General features: G+C 43.4%; 2 protein-coding genes across 10 annotated transcripts in view; both read left to right on the top strand.

Annotated features, from left to right (window-relative positions):
- CEMIP (cell migration inducing hyaluronidase 1) overlaps nt 1–23,808 on the top strand; it is a 182,029-nt gene that overhangs the window by 29,307 nt on the left and 128,914 nt on the right. The gene's annotated exons all lie outside the window — the stretch shown is intronic.
- LOC133369860 (inactive cell surface hyaluronidase CEMIP2-like) overlaps nt 1–23,808 on the top strand; it is a 106,123-nt gene that overhangs the window by 50,777 nt on the left and 31,538 nt on the right. For all 9 annotated transcript variants that reach the window (XR_009759007.1, XM_061595563.1, XM_061595564.1 and 6 more), the window contains 3 exons: nt 1,041–1,218; nt 3,276–3,491; nt 13,363–13,571. Coding sequence is in view for 8 of the 9 variants with exons in the window: in XM_061595563.1 (XP_061451547.1) it covers nt 1,041–1,218; nt 3,276–3,491; nt 13,363–13,571 (603 nt within the window). In the remaining variant the exon portion in view is untranslated. The remainder of the gene's footprint in view (nt 1–1,040; nt 1,219–3,275; nt 3,492–13,362; nt 13,572–23,808) is intronic.

Here is a 23,808-nt window from a genome sequence, read left to right as displayed (position 1 = left end):
CTTCCTATGTTGTGCGGAGCAGACCTCCTGGTAATGGTATCTGTAGGAGGTCCTTGTCTGCAGAGCGAAGTGATCGACTGGGAATATAAGGGGCAATATGGTCTTATGGGTCCCAAGCAATATAGGGCTTTATACATCAAAACCAGCACCTTGAACTTGGCCTAGCAACTAATGGGAGCCAGTGCAATTCTTTCAACAGTGGGGTAACATGTTGGAGATATCCTGCCCCAGTGAACAGTCGCATCGCCACATTTTGCACCAGCTGCAGCTTCCAGACCAACCTCAAAGGCAGCCCCACATAGAGTGCATTACAGTAATCTAGAATGGAGGTAACCAGTGCAAGAACAACAGTGGTCAGGCTATCCCGGTCCAGAAAAGGCCACAGCTATCTTACCAGACAAAGCTGGTAAAAGGCACTCCTAGTCACAGAGGTCACCTGGGCCTCTAGAGACAAAGATGGATCCAGGAGCACCCCAAACTGTGAATCTGCTCTTTCAGAGGGTGTACGACCCCATCCAAAGCAGGCAATTGACCAGTTATCCAAACTCGGGAACCACCTACCCATACGTAGTCATATGTTACTTAACATACAAAAATGTATTACTTTAGAGAAAACTGGTCTGTAAAAATGTGTACGTTAGGCAAACTTGCATACAAAAATGTGTATATTACCAAAGTATTGCACTAAAATGTCTATGAATTCTCATGAGGCCTTTTTTTAAAAAAAAAATCACAAACTGATGTGGGAATGTGGAGCACTGAAGACTGGGAAAATGGGAAACTAAGAGACACCAACATTGACAGATTTCCCCATCTCTCTACATGACAGGGATCATTTGAACACCCCTTATCTCCCAACTTAATCTGCCTCACAGCATTCTCACAAGAAGAAATGAGACAGCCCCTTGTAATGCTCTGAGCTCCCTGGAGGGCAAATAAAGCTTGATAAAAATAAATTTGTAACTTTTCAGGAATAGCTATAACTACAAGCCACACTACCTCTTTTTTCTGCTTTTGTTTTTTGTTTTAATCATCTGCAGGACATTTCCAATACGTGGCTTCCAAATATACGATGGTCCTGTCCGGCTGACAAAATGCACATTTAGAAAGTTTACCCCCACCGCTGACAGGCATGCAAGCGCCATTGGCTTCTTCATGAAGAATGCTTGGCAGATAAGCCCTCAGAACAATGCCTCGCTGATCAGAATGGAGAGAAGTGTAAGTGAGGAGACTTGGAGCGTAACTGCCAGCCAGTGTAGACCAGTGTCCTTCAAACTTGGATCCACAGATGTTGCTGGACTACAACTCCCATCATTCCCAGCTAGCTTAGATGATGTTCAGGGATGATAGGAGTTGTAGTCCAACAACATCTGGGGACCCAAGGTTGAAGGATGCTGATGTAGGCAATGCTGAGGTAGATGGAAAATAGCGTTGCCAGGTCCAGAGACTCTGTTTCTTTGGGGTCTCCAGGCGATGCACCCCAATTTCTGGTTTTGGCCAGGGGGGTGCAACAATAGGCCCAAATCTCCCCTTCCCTGGGGAGGCCAATTGCCACACCTCTTCACCCCCCCCCATTGAATGCAACCGAATCCAAGATGGGGGCACATCAATGGGCCCAAATTCTCCTTCCCTGGGGAGATTTAGGTCCATTGTCTCACATACAACCAGCTTTGGAACTGTCTGCATCTCAGTTCCTAACACACACATCCCAATGGGATGCAGCCAGCTCCAGGGCCTGCCCCCCACATAGTAGGGCCCCGCCCCTGAAATTCCAGGGTTTGACCTGGCAACCCTAAAGCAGTGGTTTGATTTGATGGAAGGCAGCTTTCTGTCTAGCATTTCAGTGCTTGACTGACTGTCATATTCATCCTGAATACTCAGAACCTTCCCTCTGATGTTCTGATTATTATTATTTTGGGGGTGTGCAAAGCATGGGTGTGTCATGCACCTCTCTGCTGCTTGTATCCTTGTGGGGAAGGGAAGTTCAGGCCTTTCAGTGAATCACATATTGCAACTTGTTTAAACAAGTTGCCCTTAAGGTCAAACGGAGGGTGAGGCAGTCATCGGTGGTGGCCTCCCATAAGCACATAGAGCTAAGCAGCCAGGCAGAGCAAGCCCAAAGGCTCACGCAAACAGCAGAGTCTGTAAACTCCAAGAGTCTGATCCTGCAGACCACATCTTGAATATTGCAAACCTTGAGCTGGAACTGGACATTACAGAGGATGTGGGCCTGCCACACTCCTCCTCTTCTCTCCCCTAAACATCTGGAAAGATGAAATGTGTGGGTCTGGCATCATGCTTTGAGTTTCCTTTCCTGACTTCATTTTATGTTACATGGTGAGGGCATAGAAGCTTGGAGTGCAATGATGCCAGTGGTGAAGGGCTGCAGATACAGTGGAAGAGCGCAGAGATGCCAGCATCCATGGCACCTCCAACAGGATCGCGCAGGGTGGTGGTGTTGGGAACCTAAGAGAGCCACTGTCAGTCAATGCAGGGATGGGGAACTTGTGGCATTCCAGATGTTGTTGAGCTACAACTCCCACCATCCCCTGATGGCTGGAGCTGAAAGGGGTTGTATAACATCATCTAGATGGCCACAGATTCTTCATTCCAGGACTTGGGCCAGGGATACTTGTGTTCGGATTGTTCCTTGGCTATAAAGCTCACTGGGTAGCCTGAGGGTAAGTCGCTGTTTCTCATTTTAAACAAACTTGCATTATGGTTGTGAGGATCAAGGGGTGTAAGCCCATTGCATCTTTTGGAGCACCTTGGTGGGGGCTACAAGTACCTTAAAACAGTAGCACTGGGAAAATGTCAAGCAAGCAATTTAGAATTGCCACATTTTGGCCTTGAGAGAAGTTCTTTGTTTTTAAGGCAGGGGTAGGGAACCAGGGGTCCTTGGATGTTGCTGGACTACAACTCCCATGCTGGCTGGGGCTGATGGGAGTTGGAATCCAGTAGCATCTGGGGTTCCACAGGTTCCCAATCCTTGCTTTAAGAGTTACATAGCAGACGGAAGTTCAACAAATGCATATTTTCCAGCATAGGAATGCAGTGATGGGAAGGCCTCACTTGTTGTGTTTCTGCCCTGCCATTCAGTTGACAAAGGCACAGAGAACTTGTGATAAGGCCTGGAATTTCCACCATGGAAGTTTTATAATATGGTCTTGTTTAGAATGTGGGACATGAGCAATGAATGGCAATTAGAAACCTGAAATATAGCATAGTAGTTGCAGTAATGATGACTGTGTGCTACTTTTTCTCTTTCTCTAAAGGTTGGGCTCAAGGTATTCTTGGGCAGGCCAGGCCAGTGGTTTGGAGACAACAATAATGATGGTGACAAAGTCTCGATTTTCCACGATTTGGATGGTTCAGTGACGGGGTATCCAGGCACCTTTGTGGGCAGGGCAGACAACTATCTAATTCGTCACCCAGGCTGCCTTATCGTCCCGAGGTGGAATGGAATGATATGCGCTGGGAAGTACGCACAGGTAACTCTGGGCAATTGTTGCATATACAGGGATGTTGCACATTTTCAATGGATTGATGCAAAGCAACTCTGACAATGCTGTGCATATGAAAGGAGGGTGCAGAATGGGGGGGAGGGAGAGGCTGGGGGTCCACGGAGGAGGCAGGCTAGCTGGCAGGGGAGGAGCCTCTGTATCCTTGTGTGAGAGGAAAAATGAATGGATGATGAATGAAGAAAGGAGAGGGAAGGGAAGAGACAAAAAGGGTGTGCCTGCTCACTTTTGACTCTAGCCCTGCCTACTAAGGTATCCATCCCCCCAACCACTTTCCTCCAAAGGAAAGCTCCTAGATCTATCCCCAATCTAGTCAGAAGTAGAATGTGTTTACTGAGAGCAGCACTGTTGTATCTGGGAGGGTCTGCCCTCTCTTTCTGGAGACGATATGAATACTCTCAGGCCTTGTTTGCATGTTGGCTTTTTAACAAGGCACCAAGCGTTTAGAAGCCTCTCTGCTCCGGTACTAGCTTACGTTTCCTACAAGCAGCACAGGCATCTGTAGCTGGAAGCCTCCTTCTAGCACATGCCTTTTGCAGCAATCCCAGGGAGCTGCCACTCCGAAGTCAGCCGCTTGCCTTTGAAGCAGCCTTAGCTGTCTTTACCAGAGAAAACAAGGACATTGAACCATAGGTTGTTTGACCCCCTCCCCTGCTCCTGCACCAGCTGTTTCTGCCTGCGGTTAGGAAGGGGGAAAGCTACGGTTCCATCCTAGGGATACCCGAACAAAAGGCTCTTTCTTGTTTCTGCAGTTGAGGCAGATATTGCCCACTTGTTTTACCCTGGCAATCATGAGTGCTAGAAACTTGCTTTGAGAAGAAATGATAAATTTTAAGATTCTTAGGATGTCATTCTCTGTCCATTTCATAAATGCTTGTCCAAAGGCTCAATGAGCCTTCTGCTTAACTTTCCCTTTGCGCTCTCCCTCCCCCCTTTGCTAAGTTTTATGTGGCTCTGCTGGTTACCATTAGAAGAGCGATTGGAAAGCAGGAGTGTTGGCTGCCAAAAACAGGGCTTGGACAGTTGTTGTTGTCTGTTTGTCTCTCAAAGCCTCGGATATGTGATTAACATTCTCCAGGACTTTCTCATTAGCAAGGAGAATTCCTGACTTCATTAGGGAATGTAAAACATGAAATTGGGCTTCAGATTCAGCGAGCGTCTGCTTCAGCATCTTATTTAATTTATGGGCCAGTTTTCCCGTCAGCATGCAGTCTTGGGATCACCTGTCGAACAGAGCAGTGTATTGTCCCAAAATGTAAATTTAGACAATAGAGAGATGTTAAGGCCACACAAAGGTCTGATCTGATTGACCTGAGGTCGCACTGCATCTTCATCTATGTACTTTCATTCATTTTGGAGGAAAGTAGGGTTTGTTTGCTTGTTTTTGTTCGTTTGTCACCTGCCTAACTAACTGAAGCATTTTGATTGGAAACATAGTCAATATTCTGCATCTTTAAAGGTCAAACTACAGGTTGCATTAAATCAGGGATGGAGCAACAGGTGGCCCCCCAGATGTTGCTGGACTCCAACTTCCATCACCCCTGACTATTGGCCATGCTGGCTGGGGCTGATGGGAACTGGAGTCCAACAATCTTTGGTGGACAACAGGTTCCACCATCCCTACATTACATTTCATGCATAAAAAGAAGAAAAGGCTCTCTTGGGCACCAGTGGCAACTTTCCCTGCTTTCTCATTGCCACACCAGGGGTATTTTTCAGGATCATAGCTGGGGAGGGAAGGGTTAAATCTCCCCGCTCCATGTGCTTGCAAGTTTCATCGAAAATTGGGCTTACTTGCACTTAATATTAAATTTTGTAAGAAATGCTGATGGTACGCATTTAATATAATATATAATTTGACCCCCAAGTGTGTGTGGGAGAAAAACCACTACAAACCATGTATCTAATTCTATTTGAGTGGCAATCAAGCTTTCTTTTTCACCAACTTAATTCAGGGAGGAAAATAACTTAATAACTTGTTGTTAGACTTCTGAGAGTCGGAATTGCCAATTTACTGCAAGTGAGCCAGAAATCTGTCAGTAGATCCTGATCTACTTTCTGCCTACCCTTGGGCTTACATGAATCTCAGAAGCAATCCAAAAGCTGCCGCTCTGCTTCCGATTGAGGATGCTTCATGTACACCATCCTACGGGTTGTATTCAACTGAGTCCTACTCAGAGCAGACCCACTGAAATTAATGAATCTCTGTTAGTAATATCTTTTTAACTTCAATGGGTATGCTCTGAGTAGGGCTAGTACTAAGAACCACCTTATGTGTCTATTTATTTTGCCATGTGTACTTGGCAAAAGAACCTATCGGAGCTTCCTGTTGCACAACCAACACGGTGAAATACACATATGTATTCACTATAGGTGATGTCATACATATGGGGCACACAGAATTTGATGTTCATGTTGCAAACTGGCCATGTGCAAATTTGTCTCCATGTTTCTAGAGACAAATGGCAATCACATGGACAGGTCATAAGGACGTGCTGCATTTTGGCGATTCACATCCCTGCCTGAGGATAGGAATGGGGGAGAAATCTGATTCAGTTCACATTTGCCACCTGGGTTCCTACTTGGAGAAAGGGTGGGATATAAATCTAATAAATAAAAATAAATTTAAAGGCAAACCTACCTAGTTTGCACTTTCCAAAACAATACAGAGAGACAGTGTGGTGTACTGGTTAATGTGTTGGACTACGACCTGGGAAACCAGGGTTTGAATTCCCACACAGCCATGAAGCTCACTGGGTGACCTTGGGCCAGTCACTGCCTCTCAGCCTCAGAGGAAGGCAAAGGTAAACCCCCTCTGAATACCACTTATCATGAAAACCCTTTTCATAGGGTTGCCATAAGTCGGAATCAACTTGAAGGCAGTCCATCATCATCATCAAAACAATAAGCAAACCAAAACACTGCCATCGTTTGAGGAATCGTTGGGGTGCAGTTTTTAAGCCAAAACATATGTACAAAAATGCATATGCTAGGGTAAAGCATGTATCAAAATGCATATATTAGGAAAAATGACATACAGAAATATATTATATCAGGGGAAATTGCTTTGCAAAAATGTGTCTACTAGGCAGAATTGCATACAAATGTGTATATTAGGAGAGATTAGCACTAAAATGCTGATGAATTTTCATGAAGACTCGGGCAGGGTGGAATTGTAAACTGGTGTGGAAATGCGGAGAACTGAGCTTAAAGATTGGAAAAATGAGAAACTGAAATTGACAGATTTGCCCATCCCTCCCTGAGGATGCCAAGGACTGAACCTGGGTCCTTCTGCATGCAAGACATGCGCTGTACCACTCAGCCACAGCCCTACCCTTCATATGGATCATGGCTTTGCATCTAGCTGTTTGGTTCTGCATTAAATTCAGACCTGCAAACAAGTGAAGCTATTTTTTCTTTGTTTCTTTTCTTTTTCTGTGATGTATTTATATATACCCATTATAGCACTCCATGCAGTGAGACCCTTTTTCCATCCTAGAAACTTTCCTTGGCTGAATTTAAGCGAGAACAAACAGTAATTTTCTCTGGGACCTGTCCCTTCTTTACCAGAGTTTCCCATCCAATCAGCATATAAACTGTGGGGACTTCTGTTCAGAACTTGCCTGGACTGAAGGGGACATCAGAAGAACCTGGCATGAGTGCAGAAGAGATATTTGCTTTGAAACAGAGCACAAATTTTAGCTTTCAAAATGCCATTGCTTTCAGGATTGGGTCTTTTTTTAGACAGACTGGTGTGTGCATGCTCTGAATTTTAGCCTTGAAAGGGATAAAAGGACCAATCCAGTCATGGAGGACCATGAAACTCTTTGCTTCACTTTGATCTTTGGAAACTCCATTACCAAATCTGCTTTTCTTTCCCCTTCTGTTTTTGGTTCCAGGAGACAAGACCCTGCATTCATTGGTGGGACAGAAGGTGAAACTGCCTTTTAGTCCATGCACATTTTGATTATTTTTATGCTGGGCTTGAGTTTAGTCCATGCATATGTGTAAATGTGTGTGTAAATGTGTGTGTGTGTGTACATGTATATGAGATGGGGGAAGGGAATGATGCTGGACACTATGAACCAAATACTGTTCTCACAGTTTTAAATGTTGCAATGCAGGGGCTTTTAAAGCTCTGTTTTGGGGAATCCTGCAATTTCTCAGAAGCTTATCAGGGCAGGGCTTGTGAGAAAGTTGGAAGATTCCTGCACTGAGCTGTGGGCTGGACTGGATGACCTCTAAGGTAACATCCCACTATAACTCCTATGAAGTTTGTCCATCCACTACTCCCTCTTGTCCACCATTATCCCATCTTCAGTGCTTGGCCACAGGGGAGTAGTTACTTATGACTGTAACAGGCCATGGGTCCTGTAAACTGGTGTGGGTGTCCTGGAGGACTCACCTCACCCCACCCCATCCCTTGCCAGGCACAATGTTTCTGGGGCAGATGCTTAGGGGCTCTTCAGGGGGAAAGTTCATGTTGTAGATTTCCCACAAGTTTAAAACTTTTGAAATCCACCACTATGTTGTGTAGAGTTGCATCTGAATGTCCGTGTATGTATGTGCTCACATGTGTACTCATTTAGTTTGCCATAGGCCTGGAGTTCTGAAAATTTGTGGCAGATCTTTCATGGTAGACTGCTTATTACCTATAAAGCCCTAACTGGCTTGGGACCAGAATGCTTAAAGGAGCGCTGTGGCAAAACCACCTGCTTAACCTTGTTTTAAAATGTGTTCTGTTATGAAATAGTTAATAGAATGCTAGGAGGTGTGGATGATGTAAGACTGCCAGGTGGGAGGGAGTGTGTGAGTGAGAGTTGCGAGTGAATTTTGGATAGAAGAGCGGGTTTGTCAGAGGAGACAGGGATTAGCTCTTGAAGAGTTAGGGTGTGTTTTTAGGAGGGATAGGATTGGGAGGGTGTTGAAGGAGGATTTTATTAGGATTAGAGGGGTAGAGTAGGTAGGGTGGATAGGGACTATAACAACACTAATTATTTATAATATTTAACATCTTGTAATTAATAGAGTATTTTGTTTGTTCTAAATCCTGTGTGTCAGCTTGGTCACGTACGTACCGCAACAGGGTCCAGTTCCATACCATCCCTATTCCAGTTCTGCTATCAGTGTACACCAGTGGTCACCTTTTGAGGAGAAAGGTGGGAGGCTGAAACTTGTGGTTCAGAGGATATGTCTGACACAGGACGAGGCAGATGTCCCATGGGGGGTTTTCTGATCCAAGCATGGGGTATCAGGAGGTAGAATCATGGAGAGGCATGGAGGCGGATGTCACAAGTGCCTTTTCCCACGTTACCCTGGTTGCATGTCACACTAAGCCAATCCATGGCTTAGCATCAATGCGCAAGCTCCAGAAAAAGAAGTTGCAGCTGTTTTGGTTCTCCCCATTTGTCCTTGCTGCTGTGCTGCACTAAACCATGGCTTAGCTTAGCATGGTGTCCAAACCCGGGCTTGTGGTTTAGCTCTCTCCAGAATAACCATGAGCTGTAACCAAGGTTTGTCCAGAAGTGCTAAACTATGAGCCTGGTTCAAGATGCAGGACAACTGGGAAGGAGAAAAGCAGCCGTGATCTCCTCTCTGGGAGCCCGCCCACACTAAGCCATGGTTTGACTTTGTGCAGTGGTCATCAACCTTTGTGGACCAGGGGGTACATTTAAAATTTTGACAGAGTGCTGAGGGTGTCAGTCACAAAATGGCTGCCATGGGGGGGGGGCATAGCATAATACAAAATTCAAGAGAGTATAGTTATTGCTGCTTTTGTCTCCCCCCAATCCCCTGAAAACCTCATGTTTTACAATGGGAAGTCAGCTATGTCTTGCTGGTCCTGATTATGGAGGAACAACTGTTAAAGACACAAGAACTCTGTTTTCCTACAATGCCAAATCCTAAATCAAAGCCTAGGTTGGCATCCTGTCCCCACTTACCTTGGAGTGAGCCTCATTAAACACAGACTTATGTCTGAAAAAGTCATGTATACCATTGTATTGTAAGTTAACAAACAGTGAATTCTTTATGAGTGCATGAACATCAGCTCTTGCACAGCAGGAGACATGCATCAGTCTCTTTTCAAAGTTTTCACATGTTGCATTTCCTAATTGGGGAACATCTACCCACACTTATTTTGTAGTAATATATACAGAAACAACTTCTCGGGAGTACCTGATCTCAGATAAACCCATGACAGGCAAGATGCATCCTGGTTGCTAAGTGAAAAGGGAGGGCAGCTACGGAGATTCCAAAGGCTACTAGAAAATAAAACAGAAGCAAGAAATGTGCACTAAAGGAGAGGGGGAAACAGAAGCCCTTTCATACTTCAGGAATTTCTATTTCTTGGTGTCCAAACAACTCACTTATCAATCACAACTCTGACTTCACTTATAGTGACAGGTGGGAGCAGCCAGGCTGGCTCATTTCACAGAAATTGCTTAGAAGGGTACCTGCACATTTTGGTTCATGACTTTCTTTCTAGGAGGGCTATATTTTTTAAAAATGATAGCTAAGAGCTTGGGCCCCTCCCTGGGTACATCAGTGAAGGTCTTTGCAGGTGGCAGGGTGGTGAACCCCTGTGAATCAGGCCACTGTATGGGTCATCCGTGGCCTTGCTCCACCTTCTGTTGCCCCTGGAGGTCTGATTGGCTGGAACCCAAGACAGGACTTTCTCTGTAGTGGCACCCAGCTTGTGGAACTCTGCCCCCCTCTTTTTTGGAATTTAGGCAGACTGCTGAGACCTTTTCCTTCTGTTGTGTCTTTAAGTTAAATGAGGTTCCCCATTATATTCTTTGAATAATTCTGTCCTATTTTGTGATGTCTTATTTTATGTTACCATTATCAATAAATGTATATCGTAGGTTGTGTCAGCTTATAACAAGATAAAAGTGTGAAGCATTCACTGGAAGCACAAATAGGAGGTCAAAGACCAGAATGCTGAAAAGATGTAGCTTTATTCTGTGCACGGAGGCACCATAGATTTCTTGTATATAAAAAAATTCTTGTATAAAATATGTTAAAGCCCAACGCGTTTCAGCTTGTGCAGTCAAGCCTTCATCAGGGGCTAAAATACAAAATATTGAATATTTTTAAAAAAAACTTACTAACAACTTAAACACACACATTCATTTCTGGAAGAACACAGTTACAGAAATGTTGCAGCCAAATGTTGCTTTCATTAATCTCAGAATATAGTTGCAAAACTCTAACAACTTAAATACATACTAACAACTTAAACACACACATTTTCATTTCTGGAAAAACACAGTTACAGAAATGTTGCTTTCATTAATCTCAGAATATAGTTGCAAAACTCTGACAACTTAAATACATATCTAATTATAAAAACAATTACAATTACAAAAATAATATTGCAGTCAATATTGCTTCAATATTTTCAAAATATACTTACAAAATTAAACTCTTCAAAAAATATTAAAACAAACTTTTTCTGGTATCTTCCTTATCGCTGTTGTCATGTGAAGCAAACTGAACCCAAATTCAAAGAAATATAGAACTCTGCAAAATGCAATGAGTTGAACCTGCTTGATAATTACTTCACCACATCTGACTTAAGTTGACTGTGTTTGTTCTGAATTAGAGTAGAGGTAACAGGTTGAATTCCTCATTTAACCCATTAGGAATCATAGTATCTAATTCTTTGAATTTGGGTTCAGTTTGCTTCACATGACAACAGCGATAAGGAAGATACCAGAAAAAGTTTGTTTTAATGTTTTTTTGAAGAGTTTAATTTTGTAAGTATATTTTGAAAATATTGAAGCAATATTGACTGCAATATTATTTTTGTAATTGTAATTGTTTTTATAATTAGATATGTATTTAAGTTGTCAGAGTTTTGCAACTATATTCTGAGATTAATGAAAGCAACATTTCTGTAACTGTGTTTTTCCAGAAATGAAAATGTGTGTGTTTAAGTTGTTAGTATGTATTTAAGTTGTTAGAGTTTTGTAACTATATTCTGAGATTAATGAAAGCAACATTTGGCTGCAACATTTCTGTAACTGTGTTCTTCCAGAAATGAATGTGTGTGTTTAAGTTGTTAGTAAGTTTTTTTTAAAAATATTCAATATTTTGTATTTTAGCCCCTGATGAAGGCTTGACTGCACAAGCTGAAACGCGTTGGGCTTTAACATATTTTATACAAGAATTTTTTTATATACAAGAAATCTATGGTGCCTCTGTGCACAGAATAAAGCTATATCTTTTCAGCATTCTGGTCTTTGACCTCCTATTTGTGTGTCAGCTTATAGCATGAGCTATAGCATTATTATATCATTATAGCAAGAGTTTTTGCACTGAAAGGTAGGAAATTTTTTTTATTCAAATAAATGGAAAATCTTCCAGTTGTAACCTGCCAGTCACATATTAAAAGCTCAGGCAAAAGGCCAGAAAAATGGTAGCGCTACATTTTTCTAACCCAGGCTTAGATAACTTTTTTGGGGGGGGGGGTGAGTGGGAGGATAATTGAAAACCGTATCTTGTACCCAGCCTGCACTCAGGTTAGCTTTGCAATTCCATCTTCATGCTACCAATTCTTAACTATCATTGCAGTGCAAGATAAGACTTGTCAGTCATTCCAGTCTAAATAGTAACAATGAATATGCAGGTATAAATGAGTGTTAGAAATAAGCAACTGTGCTGGAAATCTGTCTTGATTATAATCCTTGAAATTTTGCATGTGTTGGCTGCAGTTAGAAATGCAGTCAGTCTAGAAACATTTCTCACTAACCGCAAAGCTGCTTGCCTCAGTCTCTCTCTTTCTTCTTGTAACACTTACTACATCCTTGTCGGAGAAACAATAATTACTTGTCGCTTTCTCTAGCATGACGCAGAGCACATTAGGCAGGACTAGCATAATTGCTGTTTATTAACATATATTGGGGACATGTACCTTATTGGTAGGGATGGGGGCAAAATCCAATTCAGTTTGCATTTAAAGCTGAATTTATTAAATTCATACTTTCTGAAACAATATGGAAATCAAAACACAGCCATCCTTCAAAATTATCAGCTATCCAAATTTTGCAATGTGGCTCTCCAACCAATGTTTATAAAAATGCATTTAAGGAAAAGTATGCATAAAATGAATATATTAATGCATTCTTAATGTTATTTTCACTATCTTAGGAGAAATTGCTTGCAAAAATGTGTGCATTAGTCAAAACTGTATACAAAAACATGTGTATTAGGAGTTAACAAAATCAGCAAACTGCAGAGAAACACGTAAGTTAGCAACCAAATGTCTGGGGGTAGCGGTAAGACCGATGTCAGCACCAGGCAAGCCCCCCTAGGAAAGAATTCCACAGTCATGGGGCCACAACTGAAAAAGCCCTGTCTTTTGTGGCAACCCAATATACTGATGCTGGAGACAGGGGCTCTTCAAGGAGGGCCTTGGATGATGACAAAAAGTTCTGAGTAGGTTTATACTGGGAAAGACTTTTGATAAGTAGGGTTCAAGGATCTGTCAATTTCAGTTCTCAGTTAAGAGACTTTATTTTTCCCTTTAAGGAGCATTTCGTTGCCCCCTCTCTGGGTGTCTCATTGGGAATGATAACTAATTTGTTGATTTCCATTTTTTGGGACACGTAGGCGGCCTGTAATTAAAAAGAAAAAAAAGCTCTACAAAATGCTATTTGCATTGCTGTTGCATTGTGTATGCTGGATGTGGTCCACTGCCTTCAACTCTGGATGCTCAGAGCCTTTGCTGGCAAAAGTCTTTAAAGGGTATGCTGTTGATCAAATGCATATGTGAAGGCTGAGTCTGATTGGTCCTAATGTCCATCTCTTTTTCTCCCCCCCCCAATTTCTCTTTAAGCTCTATATTCAAGCCAGGCGTCCTGAGAATCTGACCTTATCAATTGCCAGAGCTGCATACCATTCCCATCCTCTGAGGCTACAGGGAGTGAACAGAGGGGTACCATACCAGCAGTACCAGCCTGTGGTGATGCTGGAGCAAGGGTATATTATCCAGTGGGATGGCAGAGCACCGGAAGATGTCGTCCTTTACCCAGTCAACTTCAATAGGTACTATTGGTGGAGAATGTGTGGCGAGACAGGTTCTGTGGTGTTTGCTGGGGATTTTCTAAACTGTAAAGCTGCTCCAGGTTCCTGCTGCCTTTCCCCCCCTTCAACCTTCTGAAAAAGTTGGCCTACTTAAAGCTTCTAAGAATGACATTAACAAAAGACAAAAAAAGGAGATGTCTCTGTTTTTAACTTTTGCTGCCATCTCTCTGATGTGCAGAGTTGTTTCTCCTTCCAGTACGTTCTTTTTGGAAAGAGGTTCAAATTACTGTTGGCATCCTGGCCTCAAGATTAAATCCAACAGATCCCTGGCATGCTGTTTGTTCTCATTAGTTTACACTAGCTGCTTCGCTCATGATTTATTTCCCATCTCTCTCACTCTCTATAAAGGGCAGCAGTGGCTATGAGGACTGCCTATGCAGGATTGCATTTTTCCTGTTGGAGTCTAAACACTGCTGTTACTATTTAATTTTTCTGTAATATAAACCTCAAAAACAAAACACCAGAATTTTCCTTGCTGAAATAACTCAGAACTGATATGCAGTAATCTAGGCTCTTGCTCCATCCCAGATCCCACCTTTTTCACTCTCTCCTGTTTTCTGTTATGAAAAGGCTACTAAGGTAGGGGTGTGTGTGTGTGTTGTGGCCAGCAAAAAAAAAAGAAGAGGTGATGGTACTCTGTACTGGTCAGTCACAAAAAAGCACTCTGTATATGTGTGTGTGTGTGTGTGTGTGTGTATGTCACAGCCTCATACCTGGCATTACTCAGGAATTCTAAAAAACCAAAAAAATCAATGCAGTTGTGAAAGCAGTGGCTAAAATCAGTCTAGTTTTGAAAGGTTAAATCCTCCACCTTAATTCAAAATGGTATCCAAGCATAGTCAAAAACCGGCTCTTTGACCCGAAGAACCATCATGCTACATTTGGTTACAACGGGGTTCCCAAACTGTGGTCCCTGGAGCACCAGTGGTCCGCAAGCTTCATTAAGGTCGGCCACAGCATGTCCGCATAAAATATACAATCAATGCAATGCAATACAACTCAACATAAGACAGACACATTGCCCAGATCACCTTTTCTTTCCTTCTTGAGATAGGCAATCCCCAACATAAGACAGACAGTTTTTCAAAATACATACATTCATTCACTGGTAGTTTTTTCCACATTGCCCAGATCACCTTTTCTTTCCTTCTTGAGATAGGCAAGCCCCAAATTTGTATATCATTTCTTCACTCAAGAACTCCATTCGAGTTGGAGTCACAGTTTTGAAAAGTCCAGGGAGCATGCTTGGGAGATGGTAATTATCTTGAAAATCAGGTGCATAACACTGTGATTTTGTGATGGCCACCAACTTGGATGGCTTTAAAAGAGGATAAGGCATATTCATGGAGAATGAGGCTGTCAGTGGTTACTAGCCGTGATGGCTATGCCCTACCTCCATAGTCAGAGGCAATGCACTTCTGAATAACAGTTGCTGTTGCTCTCAGGTCCCGCTTGTGGGCTTCCCATCTGGCCACTGTGAGAACTTATTGCTGGACTAGATGGGCCACTGGCCTGATCAGCAGAGCTCTTCTGAAGTTCAGATTCACCACCCCACCTCATAATGTTTATGTGACACATTAAAGCTCTTTTTGAAAATGGTGTTTAGTTCTAATTTTACCTTACTCTGATGTAAAAAGACAAAATTGGCACAAGTCACCAGTAGCCAAACATGTAACCCAGCTGTTGGGAAAAAAGGCTGGTGATACTTTGCAGTTGGTATGGGGGGCATAGCTCAGTAGTAAAGCACATTCTTTATATGCAGAAGGTCCCAGGCTCAACCCCTCATGCCTTAGTAAATAAAAAAGAAGCAATGAGCAAGAGCTCTGGTTGACATCCTGGGCAGCTGCTGCCAGTCAGAGTAGATGGTACTGGGTTTGATGAACAAGCAGCCTGACCCTGGTGTACGGCTTAATATGTTCCTATGGTTAGATTAGCTATATTCGATGTGGCTTCCCTGTCACTTCGGTTAAATCAGTAGTCCAGGTTTTTGTTATTTGTTTGATTGTTAAAATAATTTCTATACCGCCTTTCATTTGCAAAAGAAATATCACCATAAATCCATCTTGGCATTAAGCGGTCTATAAACAAACAAACAACCAGCTCAATAAAATAAAAGGTAAAAATTTCATTCACGTACTCATTTTTCTTAAAATGAGGGGTGTCTTTTTTGCAGGTATTGGCCATGGGTGGTATTCAATGCATGACTTACACAGAGTTGACTCACGGAAGTTAATGGACATAGCTAACTTAGGTTTATTCGTTTCGATGGGTCTGCTCTGAGTAGGACTCAGTTGAATATAACCCAATAGTTTTGGTACTCCAATAGCTCCTCAGCCTGGAGGATCCTCTGAAGTAGGGCCAGTGAAATAATGTCTTCACAACTCTAGAGCTCTCTAGAGCCTCAATAAAGCGTGCTACTGTAACTTTTGTCTGAACTGATTGCTGGCATCTGGGGAGTCCGTTTGAAAGTCTAGTTCTCTGTTAAAGGAGATGTGCACAGGTCAGATGGCAAGGTTTGCACATGTGGCCCAAAGGAGTGCAAAACTGGTTTTTCAGAGATGAGAAGTCAAAAGCAACTGATATAAAAAATAATGTCAGGGTTTGAAGGCCTGGGGTGTTGGGAAAGGACCATAGCAGGATGTGGTTCTTGCATCAACCCTTTTAAGGACTAGAATTGTGTTGGATTCTGACTTTAATACCAGTTTCTGTGTGTTGTTATGGAATGGTAGTTCTAATCATAAGCTGGCATCAACTAATGCATCTACCCAAAGAGTCATCCCATCCCATGTCAGCTAAGAAAAGTGACTGTTATTTTTGTTTTAAATGGCACTTTGCCATTCCTTTTGGAATCAGGGAGGAAAGGACTGCGGGGGTCAGCAAGACTAGACAAGTTGTGTGTTTTGCGATGCATTTCTCCAACCAAGCAGCGTTTACAAAAATGCATATATTAGGGGAAAGTGTGCATAAAAATGAATATGTTTGTGAAAATAACAAGCAAAAATGCATTATATTAGAAGAAATTGCTTGCAAAAATGTGTACATTTGTCAAAACTGTACCTAAAATGTGTGTGGTAGAGCTTCACACTAAAATGCTGGAGAATTTTCATGAGGATTTATTTTTCTAAGGAAATGCTGCAGAAATGTAGAACTGAATTTAAGATTGGAAAGATGAGAAACCGAGAAACCCAAACAGACAGATCCTTCCAACCTTAGCTAAGATTGACTACTATTTTAGTTTTAAATAGCACATTTCAGTTACTTTTGGAATTGGCAAGGAAATGATTGCAGATGTCAGCAAGACTAGACAAGTTATGTTTGTGGCTGTTCTAGTTGGTCTTCCATTTTATTAAGTTGATAGGGGAATTGTACAAACAACGTGGATGATGATTAACCCCAATACGCCTTTTTTTTTAATGTGGGGAAGAATGTGCAAAATGCATATTGTGCAAAATGAAGAAGCATGATTGACATGCTTAATGGCTGTCTCCCTGTCTTGCTAAGCACAGCTTGATAGCATAATTAAGTTATTTTTACCCCAATGGACTGAGAGAGCAGGGATGCTTGATGTTTTAGACAGGCCGCTGTTGTGTTTCTGGAGTAAATATTCAGTGTTGGCTAAGAAAAAGCTCATAGGGGGAATAAAGAATGTAACACTGGGGATTTAGATAGTTCCTGAGGTCATCTGTAATTCTGACACTGCAGACCTGTGTGGTTAACTCGTCTGCTGAACCTAGAATGCCAAGACTCCATGAGAAGGAGTGGAATGGCAAGATGAATGGGAAGAGGATTTTGGAGAGGAACGGCTTTATTAGTTGACATTCAGCACACACTAGTGATCATAACTCTGCATACCAAAGATGGGGGACCCTGAGGCCTTGCTGGATCTTGTTGGGATTCTAACTCCCATCAGCCCCAGCCAGTATAGACAATGGTCAGGGATTATGGGAATTATAATTCATAAACCTTTCTATTTAGATAAGTGTTTGGATTGATAAGCTTTTATCCAGTGCTTTTGTTTTAGGCCCCATCTGCATTATACATTTAAAGCAGTTTTTGTACCACTTTAAATAGTCATGCCTTCCCCCAAAGGATCCTGGGAATTGTAGGTTAGTAAGGGTAGCAAGAGTTGCTAGAAAGCCCCTATCCCCCTTAGAGAGCTACAGTTCCCAAAGTTCCTTGGGACGAGGGACTGTTAAAACTACGTTGGGAATTGTAGCTCTCTGAGGGGAATAGAAGTCTCTTAACAACTCCCTGCAGTTCCTAGGATTCTTTGGGGAAAGCCATGACTGTTTCAAGTGGTATGATCCTGTTTTAAATGTATAGTGCAGATGGGGGCCTTAATCTACACCAGTGGTGGCCAGTAGCTCCATGTCAGTGGGACAGTGAAATCCACCCTGCATTTTTGCCCAAACTTTCAAGGACCCGTCCAAGGTGCTGAATCGATTGTGGGAATAGGTTTCAGTACCTTGGACAGCTCTTTGGAAGCTTGGACTAAAACCCAGAGCAGATTCCAGTGACATGGAACCAACAGACCCTATTGATCTATGCTGCTCTTTTTGTTTTGTATAATTCTTTCAATTGTATGTTATGGCTGATTTTAACTGTTGGTGGCTGTCCTGCGTGGTCTGGTAGGCACCAGAAGAATGGGATATAAGTGTAAATATAAATGTACAAATATCTGGAGAAGCACAGGAAATGGAGAACCATCTCTGTGGCATATGGTGTTTGGTTCTGGCTGACCCATATCTAGTCTGAAATTGTAATGCTGGAAAAAACTGCAAGGGCAATCAAAAAGATCTGATGTACCTCACCTGTCAAGGGGCTTTTTAGTTTAGAAAAAAAAGGGGACTGGTGGGAACAGGACACAATAAAAGCTTTGTGAGATTAAGAGTGGCATGGAGAAAATGGGCAGAGAGGGGGTGTTGTCCATCTCTCATAATGCTAGAACTTGGAGTCATCCAAATGAAACTGGCAGGAGATTCGGTATGGACAAAACAACATATTCACAACATGCATGATTAACCTTGGAACTTGCTGCCGCAAGATGTGTTGACCACCACTAGGTTAGATGGCTTTTTCAAGGGAGATAAATTCATGGAAGAGGGCTTCAGCAACGACTGCTACTCATGTGGCCTGCAGGATCTAAGGCAGTATGCCTAAATACCAGATCTTGGGGAGCCAGCCACAGAAGAGGGCTGTTCTGCTGCGCTAGATGGGCTCTTATTCTACAACTGCTTGCAGAAATCAGTATTAGCTGCAAAATTCAAAAAATGGCGTGTTAGTGTCCGATTGTTGAGAACAAAATGAAATTATTATTATTTTGGTCAGATGAGCAAAATAAAACACCATGAATGGTGAAAAGTTTAAAATAATATGTAGCAGTAGAATAATAGAATGGTGGAGTTGGAAGGGGCCTATAAGGCCACTGAGTCCAAACCCCTGCTCAATGCGGGAATCCAACTAACCTGTGTGCAATTCAAAACTTCTTGATCCTGTTCCATGGTGATGGGGTGTGGGGGAAAAGGGGAACAGAAGATGATTTCTGGCTGAAGAACAGTGAATGCCGATGAGAACTTTTAATTGCTCAGAATGAAAGTTGGTCTCCTGTAGAACTGATTGAAATACTTGAGGTCCTTGTTCTTGGCCTGCTTCAACTATGAGTGTAAGTTTGGTTTTTCCCAGTCCAGAGGCCTATGATCTTTACACAATGGATTCTTTCTATTGGCAGGCCAACTGCATCTTCATATTTAGTGTACTCTTTTTTTGTTGTTCTGTTTCGTGCAAGGATTGAGGTTGCCAATAGAAGAATGACTTTTTGCCCATTTGCAAACAGCAAAGAACTCACTGATGCTCATAATAGCCATTCAGCTTGTTAAGAGGAGATTGCCGAAAGGAGACTTTGCGGGGGAGGATGGGCGCAGCTTGGCAATGTTGGGTGAAAACATGGGCCAGGAATAAAACCAAGGTAAGGGCTCGTTGCAACAAGCTGCGGTGTACACGTTGGAATCTCTTGACTTTGCTTGCTTGGAAGGCGCCAAAAATGGATCGCATTTCCTCGTTCCAGTAAATTGGTCTCTCTGTGCTTTAGTTGCAGGTTGAAATGTTCTCAAATTAAAAATGTCAAGAGAATTTGAAGAGTTGGGTTGTGCTTGGCACTTTGTGGTCTCGAAGGTGCTGTTAAGTAGGCTTCAAGCATGCAGTGTTTGTTAAGAAGCCTAGGCATGTTTAATGGCATGCGGCTGGTTGAATAAGGCGCCAGGTCTTTATTTAGCATGGATCTCATTCATGGGTACAGATGAATCTGGATAACAACCCTTCCCAGAGAATTTGTCACGTGGATTTTTTAAATCTGTAGTTTATTAGGGTTTTCCCATTAGTACAATTCCTTATTCCCACTTCTCTCCAAGCTCCCCCACCTCCCTCGTGCCCCCCTTTTTCGGTTACCACGTTTTCATTTCTGATGCTCAGTTGTTTGGCGTGTTATGCAATGTTCAGATTCACATGGTCAGATGAGAGTTCCGGTAAACAAATGTCAGTGTTCTGCTGGGGTCCCAGATGAACCCCTTGAAGTTGGAGAAGCATCCATCCCTGCTATGCATTGTGCTACCCGCTTCTAGCTGTGGATTTTACTTGGTGAAATGTTCCAAAAATGTGCTCCAAGCCTCTTGGAAGTTTGATTTTTTTTTTTAAAAAAAATGTAGTTTATAGACCAGAATTTTCTCATGGGCTATTAGCTGCAGAAGGTCATGTATCCAGTTTTCTGTGCTTGATGTGGCCTCGGCTTTCCAATGCTGAAGGACTATTTGTTTTGCTTCCAAAGGTGGAACCATCCTTCCTGTCCTTTTGTTAGTCCCCATGTTCATTTGATTGTTATCCTACCCTTCCTCTAAAGTGGCATATGTGGTTCTTCCACCTCCCCATGTGCAGTTAGAGAGGAGGCAGGGGTAGCCCCAGGTCATTTATTGAGTTTCCTGGCTGAGTAGCAATTTGAACCAGGATCTCCCTTATCCTGACTGCAACTCCCATCAGCCCTGACCATTGGCCACACTGGCTGGGGCTGATAGGAGTTGGAGTCCACCCCTACAGGGCCACATGCTCCTCATCCCTGCTCTCATCACTGCACCACACTAGCACCACACAAGAGCCCTGCTGGATCAGTCCAGTGGCCCATCTAGTCCAGCATCCTGTTCTCACAGTGGCCATCCAGATGCCTATGAGAAGCCTGCAAGCAGGACCTGAGTGCAACAGCGCTCTCCCAACCTGGGATTCCCAGCAACACACATTCAGAAACATACTGCCTCCCACAGTGTTGGCAGCTGTCATGCCTGGACCCTGCAGTGGGCCTTGACCTTGAGAAACGTCAAATGGGAATTCACCTGCTGTGCCATCAAAAGGTGTAAAAGGTCCAGACTAGCTAAGCAGCTTCTTCAAAAACAACTGGCCCAGGAGAGATCAGATGGAACAGCCTGGCCCTTATGAAAGCTCCCTGGGTCAGAGCAACATGGACTGTGAGGCTGCCTGTGCTTCTGCCATCCCATTGCACTGTCCCTCTACGGTCAGAATGAGGGTCGTCCTCTGTCAGCATCTGATGTACCGTGCCCATAGTGCCGAGAGCAGGGAGCACACAAACCTGAGGCTTGCCAAGGCTCGCTCTCATAATGCTGGGCTATGATTTAGCACAAGGATAGGGAATATTTTTCAGCCCAAGGGCTGCAGTCCCTCCTGGGCAGTCTTCCAGGGGCCACTTGCCACTGGTGCGCAGGACCAGAGGCAAAAGTGGGCGGAGCAATGAATGTGAATTTTAGCTTTCTACAGTAGACTAGTTTCTACACACACACACACACACCCCTCTCCGTCCACCAGCCAGCCAGTCAAACACACTCCAGGAGGGCCAGTGGGTGTGGCCTGGGGAGAGTCCCGAGGGCCAGACAGAGAGTCCAGGAGGGTTGCATTTGGCCCCCAGGCTGTTACATCTGAACCAGGCTGGGAAGGTGACCAGAATCAGGGTGTAATCTGAACACACACACCATTCTAATGGCGTGCTTGAGTTCACCCCTTTGGTTCCCCAGTGAGTTAATGTTTGCCGTTAACTTGCATTAGACAAAAAGTAACATGCTGTGGAGACACTATGGAAGTGGAACCTTTAAGTCTGATTCCCGCGAGGCTGAGATACGGACAGACGCAGGACAAGTCTGTTAGTGGACTTTGCACATTGCAAATCTAAGGTTCAAACGAGCAGCAGTTTCTCTCTGGAAAAGTTAGCAACGCTACCTCTAACTTGGGAGGGAAGTGTATAGATATGTGGGCTGACCTGAGTGTCTGCCACTATTGATCCTTATCTTAAACCCTCCTCGTGTTTTCTGCCGTGTAATTGGCAGTGAAGGCGAGTGCTGTAAGTCTGCAGACTCGTACTCTATCTTGAACCAACAATAGCAACATTAACCAGAGACCCTTGTTAAGAAGCTTATCTTAGCCGGTTCATTGCAAGTCAGTTCAGATTAAAACTAACTGAGCAGAACAAAAGGCCAAGAAAAAGGCTGTAATTGACTGTTCAGCCTAAAACTGTGGCTATGTGAAGTGCTGGAATGTTTAACATAAGATTGGAAGGAATGCACATATTAAAATTCTTGAGCTGAGATTTATTGGCTCAGCCTCAGGAACTGGGATGCTTCAGGGTGTCTGGCAAGGAGCGCAGCCTAGAAATAGTGGTCGAGTCTGGAACAGGAGAGGCAGAAGCACAGGAAGTGCCTTCATCTGACTGTTGGTCCATCTAGAGCAGTATTGTTTACACTGATTGGCAGCAGCTCTTCAGGTTTCAGACAAGAGTCTTTCCCAGCCCTACCTGGAGATGCCAGGGATTGAACCTGGGGCCTTCTGTGTGCAAAGCAGATGCTCCACCCCTGAGCTTAAACTCCTTCTTTTTAGCAGGGGTCCCACTGAAAATGGCCGCTCTCTGTTTCTTTCTCTGTCATTATTGTGTACGGTAATCGCAGCTGTTGAGAACCTGAATGCATGGCTTCTAGTAGTTCTGAGCCTTGCATCTGAGCTATGGCGGACCACCAACAGAGACCCAAAGATCTCTGGGATTGGGCTGGGATATAAGGGATCAGGCAATCTTTAGTATATTCTAGACCAGCTTTTCCCAACCGTTGGGTCCTCCAGTGTTGCTGTACTAAAGTTCCACCACGATTCCTGACCATGATGACAGGGGCGGATGGGAGTAGTAGTCTAGCAACATCTGGGACTTAAAGCTTAGGAAAGGCTGTCCTAGACCCAGCTAGTTAAGGGCCTTGTAAATTAATACAAGAACCACAAACCTGGCCTGGTGACATACGGGTAGCCAGTGCAAGCCTTTAACCACGGGAGTTATGTGCTGGCCATAGTGTATCCACAATCAACAGTCTAGCTGCAGCGTTTTGCACCCACTAGAGCTTCCCAGCCAGATGCAAGGGTAGCCCCGTGTAGAATGCATTGCAAGTATGGGAAGTAGGGAAGAGAGGAGGATTAGAGTCCCGTAAAATCTAGTGCTGGCCTGTGAGCCACGGGCCAGCAAGTCACCAATTTTAATCTTGCCTTGGCCATGAACTTGCTAAGGTAGCGGTAGGATACTTTATTAATCTCTTAGCCTCAACGCACACACCCCACTCAATTTGCTGTATGGGGGTGATAATGCTGGTGTATATTTTAGTGCTGTGCAGAAATCTGCACTCCAATTTCTTGTAAGCTTCCAGGTTTCTGCCTCCTTCTCAAGCCACTTTAGAAATCCTTTAGAATGTAGGACAGTTCTGAGATTACGTTATGGTTGTGAGATGAGAAATGTGTGGATTTTCTTTTCTTTTTTCCCAGTAAACATTTCTCCAACATTCTGCAGCCTTCCCAGCTGCCCACACTTCTTATCTGGAAAAGCCCCATGGGAGGAGTAACCTCACAATGTCTTTTCCTGGGCTTTGATTTGAAGTGTGGGAGCCTGGAAGGATTGCAGACTGCGAACTGCTAATGAGGTAATTTGCAGAATCAAAGAAAGGGCGCTTTCCCAAAGACCTTTCAGCCTCCTCAAAAGCAAAGTAAGCACACTGAAATCCATGCACCCCACCCATGAGAATTTCACTGACATTTTCTCTCCCTTCAGTAATTTTTGAATTCAATTTCTTTTCTTTTTAATTGATGGAGGATGGTTGGGGACAAAATGCAGGAGGAA

This window comes from Rhineura floridana, chromosome 14, assembly GCF_030035675.1.
Source record: "Rhineura floridana isolate rRhiFlo1 chromosome 14, rRhiFlo1.hap2, whole genome shotgun sequence".
Classification (NCBI taxonomy): domain Eukaryota; kingdom Metazoa; phylum Chordata; class Lepidosauria; order Squamata; family Rhineuridae; genus Rhineura; species Rhineura floridana.
Note: the sequence above shows the minus strand (reverse complement) of the source record. Positions and strands in the feature narration are given on the sequence as shown.